Raw genomic sequence first — 19614 nt, 5'->3', positions numbered from 1 at the left:
TAAAGTCAAAGACAGCCTGCAGGTAGGCAAGGAATTACTCCTATGCTGGCCAAATATGTTAATATCTATTAATATTATTGATGACACCTAATGGGGAGTAAAAAAATGGTCAATAAGAAGCACCAGTATTTTACATTTTAAAAAAACTAACTGAATAAAGTGATCTTCTAAGGAAAAGCTATTTATCATGGGATTCAACATTTAAAAACAGTTTTCATTTGTGTATCACTGTCGACATCTAGTGGCAATACAAACGACTGCTACACATCACAGGAAGGCCAGGGGCAACATGAATGAATGGGCATTGAACGCATCAGTGTCAGCTACTTGTTTGTGAGGTGCCATACATTTGTGACGATAAATTAAATATCAAAACCACCAGTACTGTTTGTGTAACATCGAGTGACTTAAAATGCGTGTCAAATTATTTTAATGTGTGTTGAGATTATTAAGATTAAGGGAAAGCCTTCTAAATAAAACATTAAATATATGAATATAGCCAGTTCACAAGTGAACTAGTGATTGTATTACTCATTCAGTGAAGTTGAATTCAGTCCAACTGGTATACTGTGGAATGAAGTTATAAATGAAGCTCTACATTAGATTTCATGAACTGTGTAAACGTTCCTCTAAAAGAGACCACAGACAGGCAAAGAAAGAAATAAAAGGACACTTGGTTCAAAGTAGGCCAATATTTAATGTCCTAATAATAATTAGTCTAAACTGACAGACTCACAAAACCTTACCAACCAGTTTCAACACACTTAACCTCCAATAAACAGCTCTCCTGTATTTGTTTTTGTTGACTTTAAAAGTAAGCTTACTTATGGACTGTAAAGCTAACAGCCCACTTGGTTTATGGTCTACATTAACTATGCCCATTTGGGGCGTTTTGTTGCTGGGTGTATTTGTTAAGGGCAAATTCAACCAAGAAACGACCAACGTCTTAAAATTTCAGGAGTCCGGACTTTACAAGGAGCACTTTAAGGCAGCTTTAGCAAACGGTTCTTTTTTTTCTTGTTGCGCATGCGTATTGGGCTAAATAGGAAGCAGCACAGAGCGAGAAGGATTATGTGTACATATCGGTGAACGAAAGCAGCTGCTTTGGAATAATTTATTTGTGGTTTATGTACTTTTAAAATGGAAGGTTGACAACTTGAAGTTAAGTCGGTGTAATTAGCTGTAATTGTATGTATTAAAAACTGAGCGACAATGATGTCAGAATGCGACCCGACAGAGACCAACGAGCCCGCGGTGGACACCGGAGCAACAGCGGTGTCTGTGCTGGAGTCTAACTTTCACTCCACGGACGCCCCAAAGGTATTATTTGACAAGAACCGGATAGGTTTGGGGCTTGCGGCGAACCCTGGAGTCGCTGTTCGTATTTCGGACTCTTGTGAAAGCGTCTTGACCGAGCTGGAGACGGACGGCTCCGGCGAAGAGGCGCTGTTGTTACCGTGCTTAGCAGGAGGCTCGTCGTCACCGCGGGGTGTTCGAGAGAAGCGGAGCAGGCGGAACAGGCACAGCTCGTCGTCGGATAAAGACACCTTGGCCTCCCCAGGTAATTGTTTTGGATCAAGGCCTTCGAAATCTTATTATCCCAAGTACTGATTGATGAATAAGCAGTTAGATCAAGGATGTTCTCCAGCCATGCTGTACGAGGATGTCTCCTTAGGAACATATGTTTTTGTCGCATATGGTTCAATGCAGAATAACACCGACTGATAACGGGTAGGTGTAGACATAAAATGATTGTAACGCCGCCAAAATGTTATGTTGTTATGTAACCCTTTATGGGAGTACTAAAAATTACACTGTGCCTCCCACTGTGGCCCCCTCAAGGGCTCATTGCCTGATTTGGGAGTCAAAACTTATGTCAAAATAAAAAGCAATAATTTTTGCCTTGGTAAAGCTGAAACGTCTTTCATAAAAACTTTGTGAATGTTATGAAAGCTATGCCTACATGCATGTCTCATGTAAGGCATTTGGTCTTTGTTTGCACTGTGTGTGTTTTCCATTCAGCTGATGTAAGAGCTGCATGTTATCAGCCATGTGGATGATATGAGCTGGCACCTTCACCTGGTGACATCAACACTACAAGTCCAGCCACGAGTACAGTTTCTAATGCCACCAGTTTTAACATGTGTGCACTGTGAATGGCCACTGCTCATAAATAATAAATAATTGTATAATTTTTAAAAGTTTCCTATATTAGTGCCAATACCCACGCAGCAGGTGTTAAGGTTTCTAGGCATACGGTTTTCTCTGTATAGCTGAAGACTCTACATTGTTACAAAAGCAAGGCTAACATATAAAAATACACACATATATATATATATATATATATATATATATATAAGTTTTTTTGCCATTGTATTTTCTGTGTTCTGTTCTCACTGATATACATCTGGTACAAAAGTCTGGCAGTACAGGATTTGTTTTGGACTGTAAAAAGAAGAGGAGGCTATAGGGGAAAACAAAGACAAGGTGATCTAGTCACCATGGAAGCAGCACATATTCTGACTTAACTGTTAATTGGATTTAACACCACTCCCCCTCATACCGCCCACCTTTTTTTTTTCTCTCCTTGCAACATAATTTTTGAACATTTGTTTCCTTCTGTTTTCACTTTGGTTGGTTGGTCTGTGTCTCTCTCTGCAGAGATCTGCTGTTCTACCATGTTCTATTAGGGCCAAAAATCTAGGCCACAGGTAGATACTCTGAGACTGAAATCGCAGGTGCCGGTGTCCCATTTCCTGTGGCCTTTTGGAATAATGGTGTTCAGATCTAGAATTACAACACCGTTTTTATTCGGGGCATTACAGATTAGGAGTCACACATAGTGCTGAGAGTGAAGGAGAATGTTGTTGCATTGTATGACATAAAATGTCATTCCAATCTCATAGCAAAATTGTGGCAGTCAAATTCTGCCAAGCCTGTCTCCCAGGATATGACCTGAGCGTGAGGTTTTACAGGTCAGTGGTAACATTTACATGCATCCCACTCATAAAGCTGCATTCAGCAGTTCACCCCCAGCTTTGCTTCACCAGAGCCCGTTGTTGCCGGAACCAGCAAGCAGTGTGTATCTATCTAATTTAAGGTTGCACAACATATATTTTAATCTGTACTATACATTTGCATAAATTTAACTACGCAGAAACATTTAATCATGTAACTGTGTAAACATAAGATAAAGATTGTCAGGGTTTATTATGCAAAGCACTGATGGATCCAAGGCACGAGTTAGCAGTGAGTTATATTTAAAGCTGTGTGTCAGTGTTGCTACACATCTTGGCAGTAACCCTTTTCAGGATGCAGTGTTGTGACATCTCACACACTGTGTGCACTGTGGGTCAGCAGGTCTGTAGAGCTCTGAATGAGCTGCGTTCCCTCCATGAAAGAGCTCTGCTGGGCCCATTAACTGACCAAGGATTCTGAGAGGCGGACATTAAATATGGATAAGGCCACTGTGCAAACAGATACACAAACGCTCTGAAGTCCAGTACAATGAAGAGGGAATTTAGGAGAGGGGACGTATGCATGTGTATGTACTTCCAGTCTGGCTTTCTGCAGGGTGAGAATAATGGAAGGACAGAAAGAGACGTTTCTGCCCCCTGCAGTCTCACTACACAGTGATATTGTCATGGACTTTAATCAAAAGTACAAACCAGTGCAAGCATACATCCTTCATCAGGCACCACGGCTAAATACACACACTACATTTATTTTTGGAAATTAAATGATGAAGATAAAATATTGTGTCAACTCTGCCTTACGCACACACAGAAAATCAGAGATAGCTCCTTACAAGACTTTATCACAATCTGTCTCCAGGTCTATGGTGACAACATATTGTTTCCATATTAAAGTCAAGATGGAGCAGTTTTTGAGTCCCAGTCAGCTTCTCTAGAGACCACAAAGTTACTGCATGGCCACATGTCTTGTGGCAGTGCATTTCCTCCTTCTGATAAGGGTGGACACCCCGATTTTCTGGTAATATGCTGCCCCCTATTTGTTTTGGAGTATGAATTTGACAGTTGGCCAGTTCTCACACACTGCCCCTTTAAGCAATTTTATGACTAAGGCTCAGCTAGTAACAAATGGAGCACATAATACAAGTGCAGCCTTGCTTAAAACATCATTACGGTTATATTCAGTGCACCTCCTAGACAAATCTTGTGGCTTTTGGGGAGAGATGTCAGTGGTAATATTTTGAGGTTTTTGGATAGTTGCAAAAAATAAATTCCTTGAAGACACAAATCACCGAATATGGGAACAAAAACCACAGCTGGAATAACATCAGAGAACCCCAGTGAAGTAAATGGTTCAGTATGAATTTGTCTCTGTAACACCTCTATGTTAGGAAATTTTCCTCTAGGTGGTCCGCATGACTAACAAAACCCTGATAAGTATCTAATGCTTTAAAAATCCAGATCCCTGATGTAATACTGTATGTCTCCATGCCTCTGTCCTCTCCTTCCTCCCTTTTAATTTGCTTCTCTCTCCGCCTCCTTCAAGTGAATTAGCTTCAAAGCTATCTTTGTTCTGCTTATCTCTGTGACAAATGGCACGTTAACTGTCCTCCTGTCCCTTTGTCCATTCTTTCCTCTCCTCCCTCCCCTCCTCCCAGTGTCTGTCCCTTCATCTCTCCTTGCATCCCACTGTGACTTTAGTGTGACTGATACAGAGCATATGGAGCCTTTCTGTCAGCTGACTGTTCTGCCCTGTGTGAGGAGGAGGAGATAGACTGTGTCATGTCATATTACTGGGCCTTCATCACAGGAATGATTAGCACACCGGATTCATCAGAGAGCAGTCACACCCAGAGAAGTACTTTAGATCTGTAAGGCAAAAGAAAATGCCACTTTCTGACAAGGGGCAGAGTCATTCATTTAGTGTTGTTGCCTCACAGCAAGAAGATCTTTGGTTTAAATCCACGGAACAGCCGGGGCCTCTCTGTGTGGCGTTTACATGCTCTCTCTGTGTCTGTGTGGGTTTCACGACCACAGTCCAAAGACATGCAGGTCTGGTGAATTGGTGATTCTAAATTGCCCGTAAATGTGTTTGTGTGTTTCGGTGGGTATTAGTCCCTCAATACACCAGCCACCTGTTTTACCCCACATCTCACCCAGTATGAGCTGGGAACAGTTCCAGTCTCCCATGACCACAAAGAGGATAAGCAGTTCAGAGAATGGATGGATGCATGTCTTCATTTAGGTTTATTTAGGTTAAATTGTTTTCATTTTCACTTAATTATTGCTCCTTCGTACAGATTTAACTTACTACAGTTTTGTTTGGGGCTTTTTTTAAATTTTGTGTTCACTTTCAAAAAGACTTTTTATAGCACAAGATCACCTTTTTACTTTTTAAATAGGTTTCGCAAAGATGACCCAAATCAGAGTCAACATTTTTGATTATTAATACACACATTTTAAAAATATTTCATGTCTTTAATGGCAGTCTGATTAGTTTTATATTCTGAGACGCAGGTGACAGGACTGCCATGTTTTCAGGAGCAAACCATGATGAGATGGTTGGAGCAACAGTGACAGTCTGCAGTGATCTCTGATGAGCAGTTTGAACTATCAAGTTATTCGACTTTTTCCTGTTTAATATGTTTTCAATTCTTTTTGCCATTCACAATCTTTTTACCCTTTATGTTTCACCATTCAATATGCAGATGAGGAATATTACCAGTGTGCATTAAGACTGTTCCCGTTATAGGTTGTCCACAGACTAAACATGAATTTTAATATTCTTTTCTTATTCCCATTCTAGGTACCAACAGTGGGGACTTCAACCATTTCCCTGACGATCCTGAGTTTGCTGATATTATCCAAAGGGCGGAACAAGCTATCGAGAACGGCGTCTTTCCAGAGAGAATTTCACAGGGTTCCAGTGGGAGCTACTTCGTCAAAGACTCAAAAGGGGTGAGTTGGTGATAGATGGACGGCAATGATAAATGATGATGAGGGTGAAGGAAGGAGCATGAATCAAAGAATAGTTTTAAAAATATTTTCAGGTTTCCTAACTGGTGATTAAGTGTTCTAGCTTTATGACTGTTAGTTTACGGTACTGTGATATAAGGTGGTTCTGAATTGCTCTTGAACAGATGCAGCAGCTGAAAGGAGTGAAGAGGAAGTGAGGAATTGAGAAATACACAGGAGACTCACTGAATAATGCAACCAGTGATGCTTGCGTCGATAACAGCCAGGATTAGCATCACATTAACAAGTTTAGTGTACAGTACAGGGGAAAGATATTGATCTGTATCTTGTTAGCAGCATCTCTGTCACTTTACATCTGTTGCTTATAATTTTACAGTCTGTGCCTGTGGCTCTTTCGTCATGTTCTTACAGGTCCCATGAAATGTATAAATTCTGTTTCTGTAGAGTGAACATGGCTGTGCTGTATTTCTGCATGGTCAGCCACGTGCCAGGTGTTTGACGAATAGCATTTATTGAAACATTTTTTTCATTCTTTTTTCCTGCTACAGAAAATAATTGGTGTTTTCAAACCAAAGTCAGAGGAACCTTATGGCCACCTGAACCCCAAATGGACCAAATATTTTCACAAGGTACGCTGTGTCACGTGTTTTATTTGTCTGTAAAACAATCTGACCACAGAAACACTGTGAACCAGGCTTTTAAAAAAAAGCTTTCTTAAGGTTTTGTGGTGGTTCTTTGTCTTTGCCTCTCTCATCAGCTGTGCTGTCCGTGTTGTTTTGGCCGAGGCTGCTTGTTGCCTAACCAGGGTTACCTCTCAGAGGCCGCAGCCTCGCTGGTTGATACCAAGCTCGGCCTTGGAGTGGTGCCAAAAACCAAGGTGGGCCTCAGAGAACATGCACGTCATTGCATTTTAAAGTTGTGCGCTCAGACTCAAATAGATTAATGGGTTTATGTACATGCGGTCAAATTCAGTGAACACCTGAATGAACCATGTCACAAGGTGCAACCTAACTAGTGTTGACTGAGCATCTTCCTTTTTTTTTTTTTTAACCAGGTGGTGTATCTGGCGAGTGAGACATTCCATTACAGTGCCATCGACAGAGCAAAGTCCAGGGGGAAGAAGTACGCCTTAGAGAAAGTCCCCAAGGTGGGACGACGCTTCCACAGAGTGGGACTTCCACCCAAGGTAACAGAGACTGGTACATCTTTTGAGGTCTAATCCCTCCAACTTTTAGTTGTTAGTATAAACATAGGCCGGGAGCTGTAATTAGAACCAATACTAATATACATTACCAATAATTATAAAATGAACTTGTTTTTGGTGTAATCATTGTCTTTAATGTCAAAATGTTGTGTGTTACATATGTATGGTGTGCTGTCTCAACATTATGAAGTGAAGGAGTTTCAGTGTGTGTGTGTGTGTTCCCTGAAAAGACAGGTTTATTCAAATAAACAGGTCAGAGGCAGCATAAATGTCACCTCTACTTTATATTTTCGGTTTTGTTTTTTATTCAGACAGTGAATGGATATTCTTGTCTCTTGTTTAGTGTGCTTTACTCACCTCCAGTGCCAATTTTAGCCTATAATTTAAAACCTGTATAACAGCTGAGCCAGTCCTCTGGGTGATTTGTAGATGTTAGATGTTGTTTAAGGTTAACTATGAGGAAGTTGGCTTTATATTTCAGCTGTTGTGTGTATGTTTATGTGATGGTGTGTGTGTGTGTGTGTTTCCAGGTGGGCTCGTTTCAGCTGTTTGTGGAGGGTTACCGTGAAGCAGACTACTGGCTGCGGCGCTTTGAGGCAGAACCGCTGCCAGAGAACATCAGGAAGCAGCTGCAGTCACAGTTTGAGCGGCTGGTGGTGTTAGACTATGTTATCAGAAACACAGGTGAGGGTGTGTCTGTGTTGACATTTTAACACTGGGTTTGCGGAACTTTAAACACAGCATTGTGTTACAGCCCATTAGTCAAACTGTTCATCAGCCATTCATCAGATTTGACTAAAATTATTCTTTAACTGTCTTCTTTTACACAGCAGCCATCTTTGCTGTCAAAAGCTGTCTTTGGCAAGTTTGTTAGTGTGTTTCCGCATGTGTGTTAAATTGTATTTACCTTTGTCATTATGATCAGTAATTCTGAGAGCTATAGCTCGCGCTCTCTCTCCTCAGCTTATATCTGAGTATGAAAACTTACTCTACACTTTTATTTTCACTTTCTCTTTGTGTCCTTCCTCAGATCGAGGGAACGACAACTGGTTGATCAAGTATGAGAAGCCTGGAGAAGAAGGAGAAGAAGCTGGACAAAAGGTGACGTTAAATCCACACGCGCTTGAACTGCTGCAGTGTTGACACTCACGTTATTTTGGGTCGGCAAGGTGAATGATTTGGGGTTTCTGTGCGTATCCCATGGACACGCACATGGACAAAAGCATAAGCAAACACATGCGCCTGTGTACTTTATGCTCTGTCACTCATTCACACACAGGACAGGGGCCAGCATGAGCAGAACAAAGCAGTGCTCCAGTGACCTTGCTGGTTAGAACGATCCGAACACAAACTGCCTACCAATCATCAGTCATTATCTGCCAAGTGTTGATAAATGAGCAAAGGTTGTCATCCATCTGTCCAATTAATCAGACCTTTGAACAGTGATCAATAACTGGTCTGGTCACTGGTCATTAATCATTCAGCCGTTTAATGGTGATGTGTTCTGTGATCTCTCTTCTCCCCCTCGCTGTAGGAGTCAGAGTGGCCAGAGACCTGTCCAGACTCCTGCATCAAGATTGCAGCAATTGACAACGGCCTGGCCTTCCCCTTCAAACACCCGGACGAATGGAGAGCTTGTATGTTAGCGCCTTTTCTCTCTCACTTCTTGTCTTTTATGCTTCGTCTTCTTCGCTTATTGTGTCTGTCAACACCCTGTCCTCACTGAAGAATGGTGCAAACAGCATTTATTGATTTTGATCCTTGATGAATTTATTTTTTTGTGTTTTAGGCTGCAGCACAACACAATAAAATTATTTCTTTAAATTACAATGATAATAGCAGTAATGCTAATATTTTGTACATTTACGTTGTCTCCTTCCATCAGACCCGTTCCACTGGGCATGGCTGCCCCAGGCTAAGGTGGCCTTCTCCCAGGAGACCAGAGACCTGGTGCTGTCCCGCCTCTCGGACATGAACTTTGTCCAGGACCTCTGTGAAGACCTCTATGAGATGTTCAAGGTTCCAGCCACTTCTTCGTAGACATTAAATTAAACTTTGTTTTAATAGTGATGGAGACTAGCAGCTGTCCAGCAGCAAAGTGTGCATGGTTGAATACAGTGACACACAGGACGCCTGTAAACACGGGTCATTTTCTTCCTTTTCAGACGGACAAAGGCTTTGATAAAACCATGTTTGAGAGACAGATGTCTGTTATGAGGGGACAGGTGAGTTTTTTTTTTTTGTTTTTTTTTACCTGACTATTTTTGACTGTGCTATTTGTCTCCCTCCTTTGTTCTTAGCCCTTCTTTCCTTTTATATCCTACCTTGCTCTCCTTTCTCTCTTGTGCCCCACTTTCATTCACTTCCATTGTTTGCTCTGTAACCTCATCACCACTGGTCTTAACCTCATTTCCTCACCCACCCACTGTCTGCTGCCCTGCCTCACCTTTCCTGTCTTTTGGTCCTGCTCCTCCCCTCTGCCCCTGCTTTCCTTTCACCCCTCTGGTCCAATCTGTAATATATATGAATGTGAAATGACCACTAAGTGTGTTAAAGCATAAGCAAGATTATATTGGGATAAAAGACTAGCTAATTAGCTAATTACTTCCATAACATAAGTCTCTTTTTTGATGTAGTTCTTTACTGTGTTCAGTGTTGTCCACCTTTTTGAGTTGTTGTGTTCTGTTTAGGCTGCGTCATGCTCTCTTGTATTGCCATGAAAACAGGAAGGATTAGCAAATTGTGATAATCAGTTCCTTGTTTTCCATTTTTTCAAGCAAAGAGGCCAAATCATTCTCTGGTTTCATGAGATAGTAAATTGAATATCTTTTGGTTCTTTACTGGGTCAGAGATGACATATATTCATTTTATTTTGAAATTCTCCTGATTAAAAATGACACACAGGTAAACATATAACCAAAATCTGATCGTTCTTGTTATTTACACTGCACAGGTTCTGTATTTCAAACATGAATCTCATTTGTCCCCAGGTGTTGAACCTGACTCAGGCGTTGAAGGACGGGAAGAGTCCCATCCAGTTGGTGCAGATGCCCCGTGTGGTGGTGGAGCGCAGCCGTTCAGGCGGCCAGGGACGCGTGGTCACGCTGGGCAATGCCTTCACGCAGACCTTCCACTGCAAGCGGCCCTTTTTCTCCTCTTGGTAATCAGAAAAAGGTGAGGAGGGGAGCTGAAGGGAGAATGCACAATAGCTGTTATTAGTCCTGAAGTTACGCCCTGAAGCGAGGAAGAGTGAAATGAGAGAAAATGTGAGAATATCACGCTGGAAACTGCTCATATTTGTGCTTGCACAGAAAAAAAAAAATGAAGAAGAAGACGTGATGATAGAAAGAGAGGTGAAGAATGTTTTATGAAGAAATTGGGCTTGGGCCCATTCCTCATTTTGTGAAGAGAGCACAGAGGAGCATGGGAGCTGGAGAGATTGGCATACCAGTGTCTCTTAGAGACCTTGGGGCTCTTTGTGGTTGCCATGGTGACTTGATTGGATAATCGGCTTTTCCACAGAGGTGGGCTTTGTTTATTGTTAGGAGGCAGAAAGGAAGGTTTTTTTTTTTACCCACCCAAAGTACCTGCTGAAGTCTCTTTCAAGATCTCATAGTGGGGCTAATGGCCAAAGAACAAGCACTTACCAACCACAACCGAACAGATCTGTAGCCCAGTAGTGTTTGGGACTGTAAAGGACTGGTTTCACAGATCTCTCCAGAAAGTGATTTTCTTATTTTATTTTATTTTTTTTTTGCTAAGACAATGTTGCTCCTGGTGTGGGATATAAAGTCCAAACATGCTTTTGCCTTGTAGGATTACGTATTGAACTGTAGATGTGCACTTGCACTGCTGGAAGTGTTCAAACCACTCTTTACCCAGTGTTAGTTTTCAAGACCACATCTGTTGAACAAACATAAACCCAGTGTCTTCGATTCTCACTACTGCCAAAATCTGTTAGTGGAAGGAACATTGAAAAGCCTCAAGGAGAGAATATGGTTGAAACTTGAAAATAAAACCCGGAGGAGGAGGACTAGGAATCAACACGTTGCTTGAATGTAATCTGTTTACGGTTTCTACACTGATTCTTGCTCCTAAACATTTCAAAATGAGTGAATGCTGTCAAAAAAAATAGACTTTTCTCATAACAATGAATGTATTTGTTGTTTGACATGTATTTAATTGCTGGCAAGCAGCTTTCTCTTGTACCTCGTGGCATGGGGGACAGCACCTCGCCCCCCCCCCCCTTTTATTATACATTATGTGAAGAGGAAAAACAAAACAGAAGACAATATTTCACACTTGCTTGATGACGTTGTGTTTTCTTGGGTATGCATCTTGAAATTTTTATTTCAACTCAATGATTGTAAGAGAAAAGTTGTATATTTAACAGATGAAAAATAAAAAATTTTGGAAGTTTGAATTTTTGTTTCGGTCGGTTGTACATGTTTCACAGAAGAATCACCATGAATGGTTTGAGGGATCAAAGAGCATGAAATGGGACCACTCAGCAGTTCAGTCAGACTTTGAAACAAGTGCTGAGGGAAACAATGTGATATAAGACTCACAGAGGTGTGTGCAGCAGACCTGAAATGACTTGGGTGAGACAAGAGTTTCCGTGCACCTGTGACTGAGCCTTTAAACTTGTAGGCTTAATGATTTGCTGATGACGGTAACAGTAATGCCTGAAGCCAGAGTGAGCTGTTGAATTCAAATGCAGATTAACCTGATGACTGTACCTCCTGTGTTGTTCGGGAATTTAGAAATGAATCAGCTGTGTGTGTAAAGGAAAGAGTAATGAAACTACTTCATTTATGTACTAAGCTCATTAGTTTGACACATGAAAATGCAATTTATTGCCATATGACCTCACTTCCCATGATATGATTATAATCAGCAAAAAATACTGTGAGCTCAAAACAACAGATCAGAGCTTTCTGTGTTCCTGTTGGATCCTAAACTCAACCATCCCATTTGATGAAAACTGTAAATAATTATACTGTGGTGCATGTTCTGGTTGTTGTACCTTCTGGATCAGTGTTTTTAAACCTGACCTGTCTTCTCCTAAGGTATTGTACATCTAGCGCTGCAAATAATAACTGATAATGACTGACTGATAAAGATTCATTGACTGATCATTTAGTCTATGAAATGCAGCACTAGCTACGTCTTGAGGACACAGACGGAGAAGCAACATGGTGAACGGTGACCTTTCAGAAAGCAGTGTCACCACCACCAAAACCTCCTCCAGGGTTTCAGCAAACTCACAGCTGTGAATATTTGCTGTAACAGAGAGATCCACATTCTCAGCTCGTGCTGTGGGTCAGACTGACGAGTCTTTTACTGGAAGCAGTGATGAACAGATGTTGGTGTGTAGACACAAACACATGCCAACACCTGTCCTTGTGTACATGTGAAACAGATGCACAAACACACACCCACATATACTTCCTCTACAGTCTGCTCCTTCTCAGTCATGATAGTGGTAGAAGTGAGATGTAGCTGAAAAATGTCACCACACACACTTACCTGTTTAGGTAAAGGCCACGCCCACACACACACACATACACACACACACACGCACACACACACTTCATCTGGAGATGAGGTAAAATATAAAAAGTCATATTGAAATGCCATCTGTATGTGAGTGGTAGCCTTGCCTAACACTGCCCTCATGTGGAAAACATGGGCACATAAAACAATGCACAATACAGAACTGCTACAATTCAGCACACAAAATTTGGATCCTGCAGTTTTCTTAGGCTGACTATCAGGTCTTCTAAGTCAGTGACTGACACTATACAACAGCCTAACAAAGGTCAGTGTATTGTCTGATGCTGTGTGCTGCTTGTTTACATCAGTGATGGTAGAAGCTCAAGTAAAACAGGCCTGTAGATTGAATTGAAACAGATTCAGAACTAAATCACACAGACTGACAGATTTACAGGTGCTGTGGAGAAAAGGGCCTGCGTGCATGTGGATTCTTTTAAATACTTAACTTTTACTTTTTAAACATTCTTTTATATATACATTTATAGAGCTGTTTATTTGACATTAGAAGTTTGAATATTGAATGTTTTATATTTTACATTTTAAACCTGCAAATGTAGGCATTTTGCTTTCTGGAATTTCTGTTGTGTCTTGGAAGGGTACAGAGTAAAATGAACAAGTACTTGTGGCCAGTAAAACTGATTAGAGAGAAACAGCCTTTACGTCCAGGTCTCTCCTGGGCTCAGCCGCCTGTGGACTGAGGTCTATAATGACCTGTCCCTCTCTGAGAACACTGGACATTCAGCTGACATTCTTTCTTTACAGCCACAAGCAAGAGGTAAACAAGAGGCCTTTTCCACAGCTGCCATTTTGCCTTGGCATTGTAGAGATGTTACTAATAACATTAACAATGTCTCTGCTCTACTCAAGTGTCCTAGTAAGTCATGACAATGAGCCAGTGTGCACCAGGACCCTGAAACTGAAGCAGCTGAAGGGAAAGTCATCCCTCTTCTTATTATTTACACCTGAGCCTTTCCTCTGTACTGTAAAAGATTATGTTGGGGAAAAAAGATTCAAACACACACACAAAACATCAACTGTGAAAAATAATGCAGAGATACCACATCGTGGTTTCGTGTTAAAACTGGAGCATGTATTACTCCCTGTGCCTGTAACTCAGTTAGTCAGTCCCACAAAGTCATTTTAGAGGATCACATCATGTAATTGCCCTCTCGTTCTGCTTTTCACATTGTGTTATGTGGTTTTGTTCCCAGTAGATGGCGCACATCATCCCAGCAGTTCCACGGCTCTCTCCCTGGAACTGGATTCTCTAAACTAAATGATGTCCAGTCACAAGGCTGTAAAAAAATCTGCAGGCACTGATGACTCGGCAATGTCCGGAGTTAAATCTACACAGAGCTTAGAACACGAACATAACATAGATCTAATCGTTTTCCAAACAGCTTGACAGATCTGAAGCGTTGAGTAGCCGGGAGAGACTGTATTTACTTTATTATTATTATTATTATTATTATTATTATTATTATTATTATTATTATTATTTCAGGTCCTAACACAAAGAAACAACCCGGCAGTTGGATGTTTGGAGAGAAAACATTATGACCATATAAGGAATAAATCACCTTTATTCATTGTTCATCACAATGCAGTTACTTTTTCTTGCAGCGGCGTTTCTCTTTACGCACGACCTCTCCGGAGCCTCGCGCTCCGACAAGTGCGCCTCCCGGTGCGACGTGAGCTTGTGTCCGAGCCCCCGCTGCCCCGGCGGGTACGTCCCGGACCGGTGCAACTGCTGTCTGGTGTGCTCGCCCCGCGAGGGAGACCCCTGCGGCCGCAAAAACGACCTGCCCTGCGGGGATGGCTTGGAGTGCCAGGTGCTCGCTGCCGGCAGGCGGCGAGGCTCCAGAGGGGTCTGCCGGTGTAAGATGGAGCACGAAGTGTGTGGAAGCGACGGGAAAACGTACGGTAATGTGTGTAAGATGAGAGCAGCCAGCCGCAAAGCTCAGCAGAAGGGAAGACCAGAAATTAGCCAAGCGCACAAAGGACCCTGTTCACCTTCAGGCACAGGTAGGGCTGCTTTGGCTTCTGTCAAGTTTGAAGTAACATGCATGACTAAATAAAACATCATTAAATATGTCTGTGGTGCATAAAGTTGGTTTATACAAACCTATGACACTTACTTTGCACACAGACTGTTTTAGTTCACTGTGCTACCATCTAATCTAACCTGCGTCAGAGCAGAAGTCACAGGAACTGTTGTGTCTTGAATTAGACTGTGGTTTTGTTGTCGTCATGGTACAATATCATCCATCCCTACACCCCCTTTTATTTTATTTCATATCTGGAACTTCTGTTGCTATTGTAACATACTGTAGGCTGAATTAGTACTTTGCACTATTTTACTAGAGAATAAATGGCCACGTTTTAACACCTGTGAATTATTCTGAGGATGGGACTATATATAAATATAATTATGAAGAATTATAATTTTTTATATTTGCTTTCATCAGTGTATATCACTAATCCTTCTGAGATACTTCCTGCAATAAATAGACAGATAAATAAATAAATAAATAGATGTTTTACTTTTGACATTGGATGTTAAATTTCATCTGTTCTCCAAACTATTTTACATTTCTACACAAACCTCAAAGGAGCAATTCTCATATTTAATGCTAAAGTGGTGATTGTGAATGATTGTGGAGGGTTTATTTTGTGTGTGTGTGTGTGTGTGTGTGTGTGTGTGTGTGTGTGTATTAATGCAGTGGGCTTTTTGTGTCAGTACAGGTTTGTCCCTGGTCCATCCCAGCAGCCCTCGCTACAAGTTCAACTTCATCGCTGACGTGGTGGAGAAAATAGCCCCTGCTGTTGTCCACATTGAGCTGTTTGTAAGGTGAGGCATGTGTGTGTGTATGTAAGTGTGTGTTTGTGCAGAGGGAGATATTTCTTTTATCTTTATCTGCCAGTGATATTCCACTGTAGGAGGGACTGTTGTGTAAAAGACACACCAGTCTTAGTGGGTTAAGAGCAGAACAGAAAACTGTAGATTTGAATTTTTCACTGTGGTTTGTTTTATTTATTTTATTCTTAGGTGCCCACTTAAATATGGATGGAGACTTACTATCCCATCATAAAATGAAGTATAAAGCTTTCAAAGTTCCTGGTTACATGACTTAGGACAACCAGAAACAGCAAAGAGCAAAATACATTTTTACAATTCTTCTAGTTGTTGTTTGTTTATCAGTCTCTGTCTTCTCTTTTTGTCTCTCCAGACATCCTCTGTTTGGTCGCCACATGCGTCTCTCCAGCGGCTCCGGTTTTATTGTGACCCACGCAGGTGTGATTGTGACCAACGCTCATGTGGTAACAGCCGCTGCGGTGACGGGGAGGCCCCAGCTATGCGTTCAGCTCCACGATGGCGACGCGTACGAGGCTGCGCTCAGAGATGTAGACAGGAAGGCAGACATCGCCACAATCAAGATCAGCCCTCAGGTGAGTGAGAGCAGGTGTGTGCTCTCTCTCCAGTGTGAGAGAGCACACACTGAAGACAGCTTCCTTTATGTTGTTCTATCATTCAGTCATTTTCCACCCATTTTCTCTTCTTTCAAATTGTAGTGATGTGAAGAAATTTTGTTTTCTAGAAACCTTTCTGGGCTGCTACACGAGAGCCCACATCCTCACACGTTCCTGTGCCAAGTTTTGACAGTTTTCTGCTAGACATTCATAAGACTAGCGGGAATACTTTCATAAACACCAGCTCTGTGACTCACAGACACAGCGCTGATGTGTGTATTCTCACACCCATATCTCAAATACTTGGACAGTTTTGTAAGCTTTGAATTCTTCTTCCTTTGTATGTGCCTCTCTTCCAAAGTCATTTTTCCATTCCTAAAATGCGTTTTTTCCTCCTAACAACTTACCCAGTATGTCTGTCTGAGTACATGCCCATGTTTCCCTCATGCATGCTGGTATTTTTCGGTCTGTGGGAGCAGAAGAGGCTTCCTGTGCTGTCTCTGGGCCGTTCAGCTGATCTGAGGCCAGGAGAGTTCGTGGTTGCCATCGGCAGCCCCTTCGCTCTGCAGAACACCGTCACCACTGGCATCGTCAGCACAGCTCAGAGGGACGGCAAGGAGCTGGGCATCAAAGACTCAGACATGGGCTACATCCAGACTGATGCTATCATTAATGTGAGCTCACGAACACACACACACACACACACACACACAGTGTACGGCCTGATTATCTCTTTTGTTCAGAACAGTTGTACATGCAGCTGTTTTTTTTTATATTGCTTTTGTTGCATTTGGAATTTTTATGTGTTAAAATCATTGATGTGACTGATGTGTTTCTGTCTCGTATTTTCTCTAATCTGTGTGAAGTACGGCAACTCTGGAGGACCTCTTGTTAACTTGGTGAGTAGGGTTGTGGTGGCTCCCGTGACTGTGAAGGATTATTCAATAAAACTGTCAAAAGTCCTAAATGTGATAGGATATAAAAAGTGGCCTATGACCCAGTTTTTATGCCTCAACTTGATGTGTTATTCTGTTTTCAAGAGCACAGAGATAACTGCAAATGTAGTTGTACAGATTTTATGGTGATATATTCTAAACATCGTGTTATGTAATAATACAAACAAATCTAAATGAATCAGCCTCAGAAAAATCCACAGTCCAAGAAACTCAACATGGACCTCTGATCCCGAGATCATACAACTCTGCAGACAAACTGGGCTGAACATTTACACACTTGTCATTTGATGATGTCAGAAAAAAAGTTTAAAATATACACTGTTGCTCATAAAGTTGCAATAAAATATATTTTACCTCTTCTCCTGAAATGACTGTGACAATGGGATTTATTCTTGATAGAGAAAGTGTATATCTTCTCAAAACCTTACTGACCAGTCTATTCCTGTGTGATTACTGATGTGTATAGATAGGAATAAAAAGAGAAATGTGTCTGAAAACAAAATTATTCCAACTCCAGCAATTCTTCTCAATTCTCTGCCATGTTTTTTGTTCTTTTCAGGATGGGGAGGTGATAGGCATCAACACTCTGAAAGTGACAGCAGGGATCTCCTTTGCTATACCCTCAGACAGGATCAGGCGCTTCCTCACAGAGTCACAGGCCAAACACAGCAAAGGTCAGGGGTCAAAGCTTTAACAGCACAAAGGTGAAAACAAATAAATAGAATCCAAGTTTTTACTGTCTGAGATCCTACTACCTGTAGAAATACCTCCTATGAATTAGTTTATTTCTCAGTAAATCCCACTTCAGTTGTTGTTGTTGTGACAGAAAAGACAAAACTGCAAAGAAGACTTACAGAGGACCCACAGGCTGATGCAGGTGAGAGATACTGGTGAAAATGTTGTTGGTCATGGTTGGATGTCCATGACTATTTACATGTTTGAGTAAAGCTGTGCTGGATTTCTAGGACATTAAAGTGATGCTTTTGTTCTGTTTCTAGAACTGGAGAGACGTTTTTTAGGCATCAGGATGCTCACGATCACCAAAGAGTGAGTTATAACAACAAACATACCCATTTTCTTTCACTTAAAGTGGTTTGTGCAACATCTGAGAAGAAGCAAATGGAATTCATATCTGAATTATTTGTATTACTGTTAAAATTAGAAGTAGTATTATTGTATTTTTGTGTTTTTCAGTCTAATAGCAGAGTTAAAACGTCATAACCCAGACTTTCCCGACGTCAGCAGTGGAGTGTTGGTGCAACAGGTCATACCTAACACTGCAGCAGAAAAGTATGTTCACACACACATGCAAATACCCAAGTGCACACACAGACACACACACACACACACAGCAATGAAGAAACCAGATCAGATCCTCAAGTACCATTCATTGGCTGAATTTTGTTTTTGAAATATAAAAAATAATAACAATAATAATATTTTAATATTTGTGGATATTGCAATTCTATTACACTGCAAAAACCACTGAACCAAATCACTGACTACAGTTTCCTTTCTCTGTGTTTTAGTGGCGGCATTAAGGAAGATGATGTGATAGTGAAGCTTAATGGACAGCCAGTCGTGACAACTGGAGACATTCATGAAGCATTGCAAGGTGACCAGGCTCTCCTGCTGGAGATTCGCCGGGGCAATGACGACTTACTGTTCAACATCCACCCACAGGTTATCATACACTGAACAATAAGACAGTTAATTTGTTCTAAATTTGAACAAACGTTGGGCGACACAGTAAAGTGGCCATGGGCAACGTACAGTACTGAAAGGAATTATGAATAAGCTAAATACAGAAACAGGAACTGATGTGAAATATTTTCAGTTCTGATTTCTAATTAAACAAGAAAAGAACATTTCTTGTCACCTTGTGCTGTTCAGACATAGATTTAGTTTAAAGGATTTTTTCTGAATGAAAATTTTGGGGTGTTTTATCACGGGCTTTGTGTAGTATATGCAGTAATTTGCTACAGTGCTTAACATACTGCAGAAGAAAAATGTATTGCACTGTATATTGAGGGAGGCACATAGTTTCAGAATAAAAGCGTCCATAGAAAGATCTGTACTGTGTGTATTAGTCTGTCCAGTACATTCAGCAGCTGTTGTCCATCTGCACAGAAGTTAGGTACAGCTCCTTTGTTTATGTCCTCTCATCCCACCTCCCTCCTCTCCGCACTGGAAAGACATTCTCTTAATTTAAACAAACCAAAGCTGACACCTAGACACAGAGAGAGAGAGAGAGAGAGAGAGAGAGAGAGAGAGAGAGCAAAGTCTGGTAAGTGGAAAAGTCACTTTTATCCTCTCCTGCTTTGGTAATGAAAATCCTCATAACATTTGCTGAACCTTGAAGTTAAGGACAGAAAATCCTTGCAGGGCTTCTTTGCTGGTGTTTTAGATCAAATCAGTCTGAAACTGATGAAAAGACTCAGCTTGTCAGCGTTTCCTGTAAAATAAAATAAAGTGCAAT

The 19614-nt window shown here is 41.3% G+C and overlaps 2 protein-coding genes across 2 annotated transcripts; both read left to right on the top strand.

Annotated features, from left to right (window-relative positions):
* Positions 1-1049: 1049 nt before the first annotated feature.
* pi4k2b (phosphatidylinositol 4-kinase type 2 beta) lies at positions 1050-11575 on the top strand. Its single transcript, XM_041037133.1, has 11 exons — positions 1050-1561; positions 5779-5930; positions 6497-6577; positions 6706-6825; positions 7003-7134; positions 7683-7836; positions 8183-8253; positions 8687-8789; positions 9038-9171; positions 9318-9377; positions 10143-11575. Exons 1-11 carry the CDS (start codon positions 1213-1215, stop codon positions 10314-10316), a joined length of 1530 nt encoding a protein of 509 aa, XP_040893067.1. The 5' UTR covers positions 1050-1212; the 3' UTR covers positions 10317-11575.
* A 2734-nt stretch (positions 11576-14309) lies between these two features.
* LOC121180736 (serine protease HTRA3-like) lies at positions 14310-18833 on the top strand. Its single transcript, XM_041036361.1, has 10 exons — positions 14310-14733; positions 15454-15559; positions 15939-16158; positions 16659-16853; positions 17046-17078; positions 17695-17809; positions 17962-18012; positions 18134-18182; positions 18330-18425; positions 18665-18833. Exons 1-10 carry the CDS (start codon positions 14310-14312, stop codon positions 18831-18833), a joined length of 1458 nt encoding a protein of 485 aa, XP_040892295.1.
* The last annotated feature ends 781 nt before the right edge of the window (positions 18834-19614 follow it).

This window comes from Toxotes jaculatrix, chromosome 4 (genome assembly GCF_017976425.1).
Source record: "Toxotes jaculatrix isolate fToxJac2 chromosome 4, fToxJac2.pri, whole genome shotgun sequence".
NCBI classification, from domain to species: domain Eukaryota; kingdom Metazoa; phylum Chordata; class Actinopteri; family Toxotidae; genus Toxotes; species Toxotes jaculatrix.
The sequence above is the reverse complement of the archived record's forward strand: the minus strand, read 5'-3'. Positions and strand labels throughout refer to the sequence as shown.

Coding starts and splice junctions, on each gene's coding strand:
- LOC121180736 (XM_041036361.1), top strand. CDS start 14,310: ATGCAGTTACTTTTTCTTGCAGCGGCGTTTCTCTTTACGCACGACCTC. Junction 16,159..16,658: donor CAATCAAGATCAGCCCTCAG/GTGAGTGAGAGC, acceptor CTGTGGGAGCAG/AAGAGGCTTCCTGTGCTGTC. Junction 18,013..18,133: donor GGACCCACAGGCTGATGCAG/GTGAGAGATACT, acceptor TTCTGTTTCTAG/AACTGGAGAGACGTTTTTTA.
- pi4k2b (XM_041037133.1), top strand. CDS start 1,213: ATGATGTCAGAATGCGACCCGACAGAGACCAACGAGCCCGCGGTGGAC. Junction 7,135..7,682: donor GAGTGGGACTTCCACCCAAG/GTAACAGAGACT, acceptor GTGTGTTTCCAG/GTGGGCTCGTTTCAGCTGTT. Junction 7,837..8,182: donor CTATGTTATCAGAAACACAG/GTGAGGGTGTGT, acceptor GTCCTTCCTCAG/ATCGAGGGAACGACAACTGG.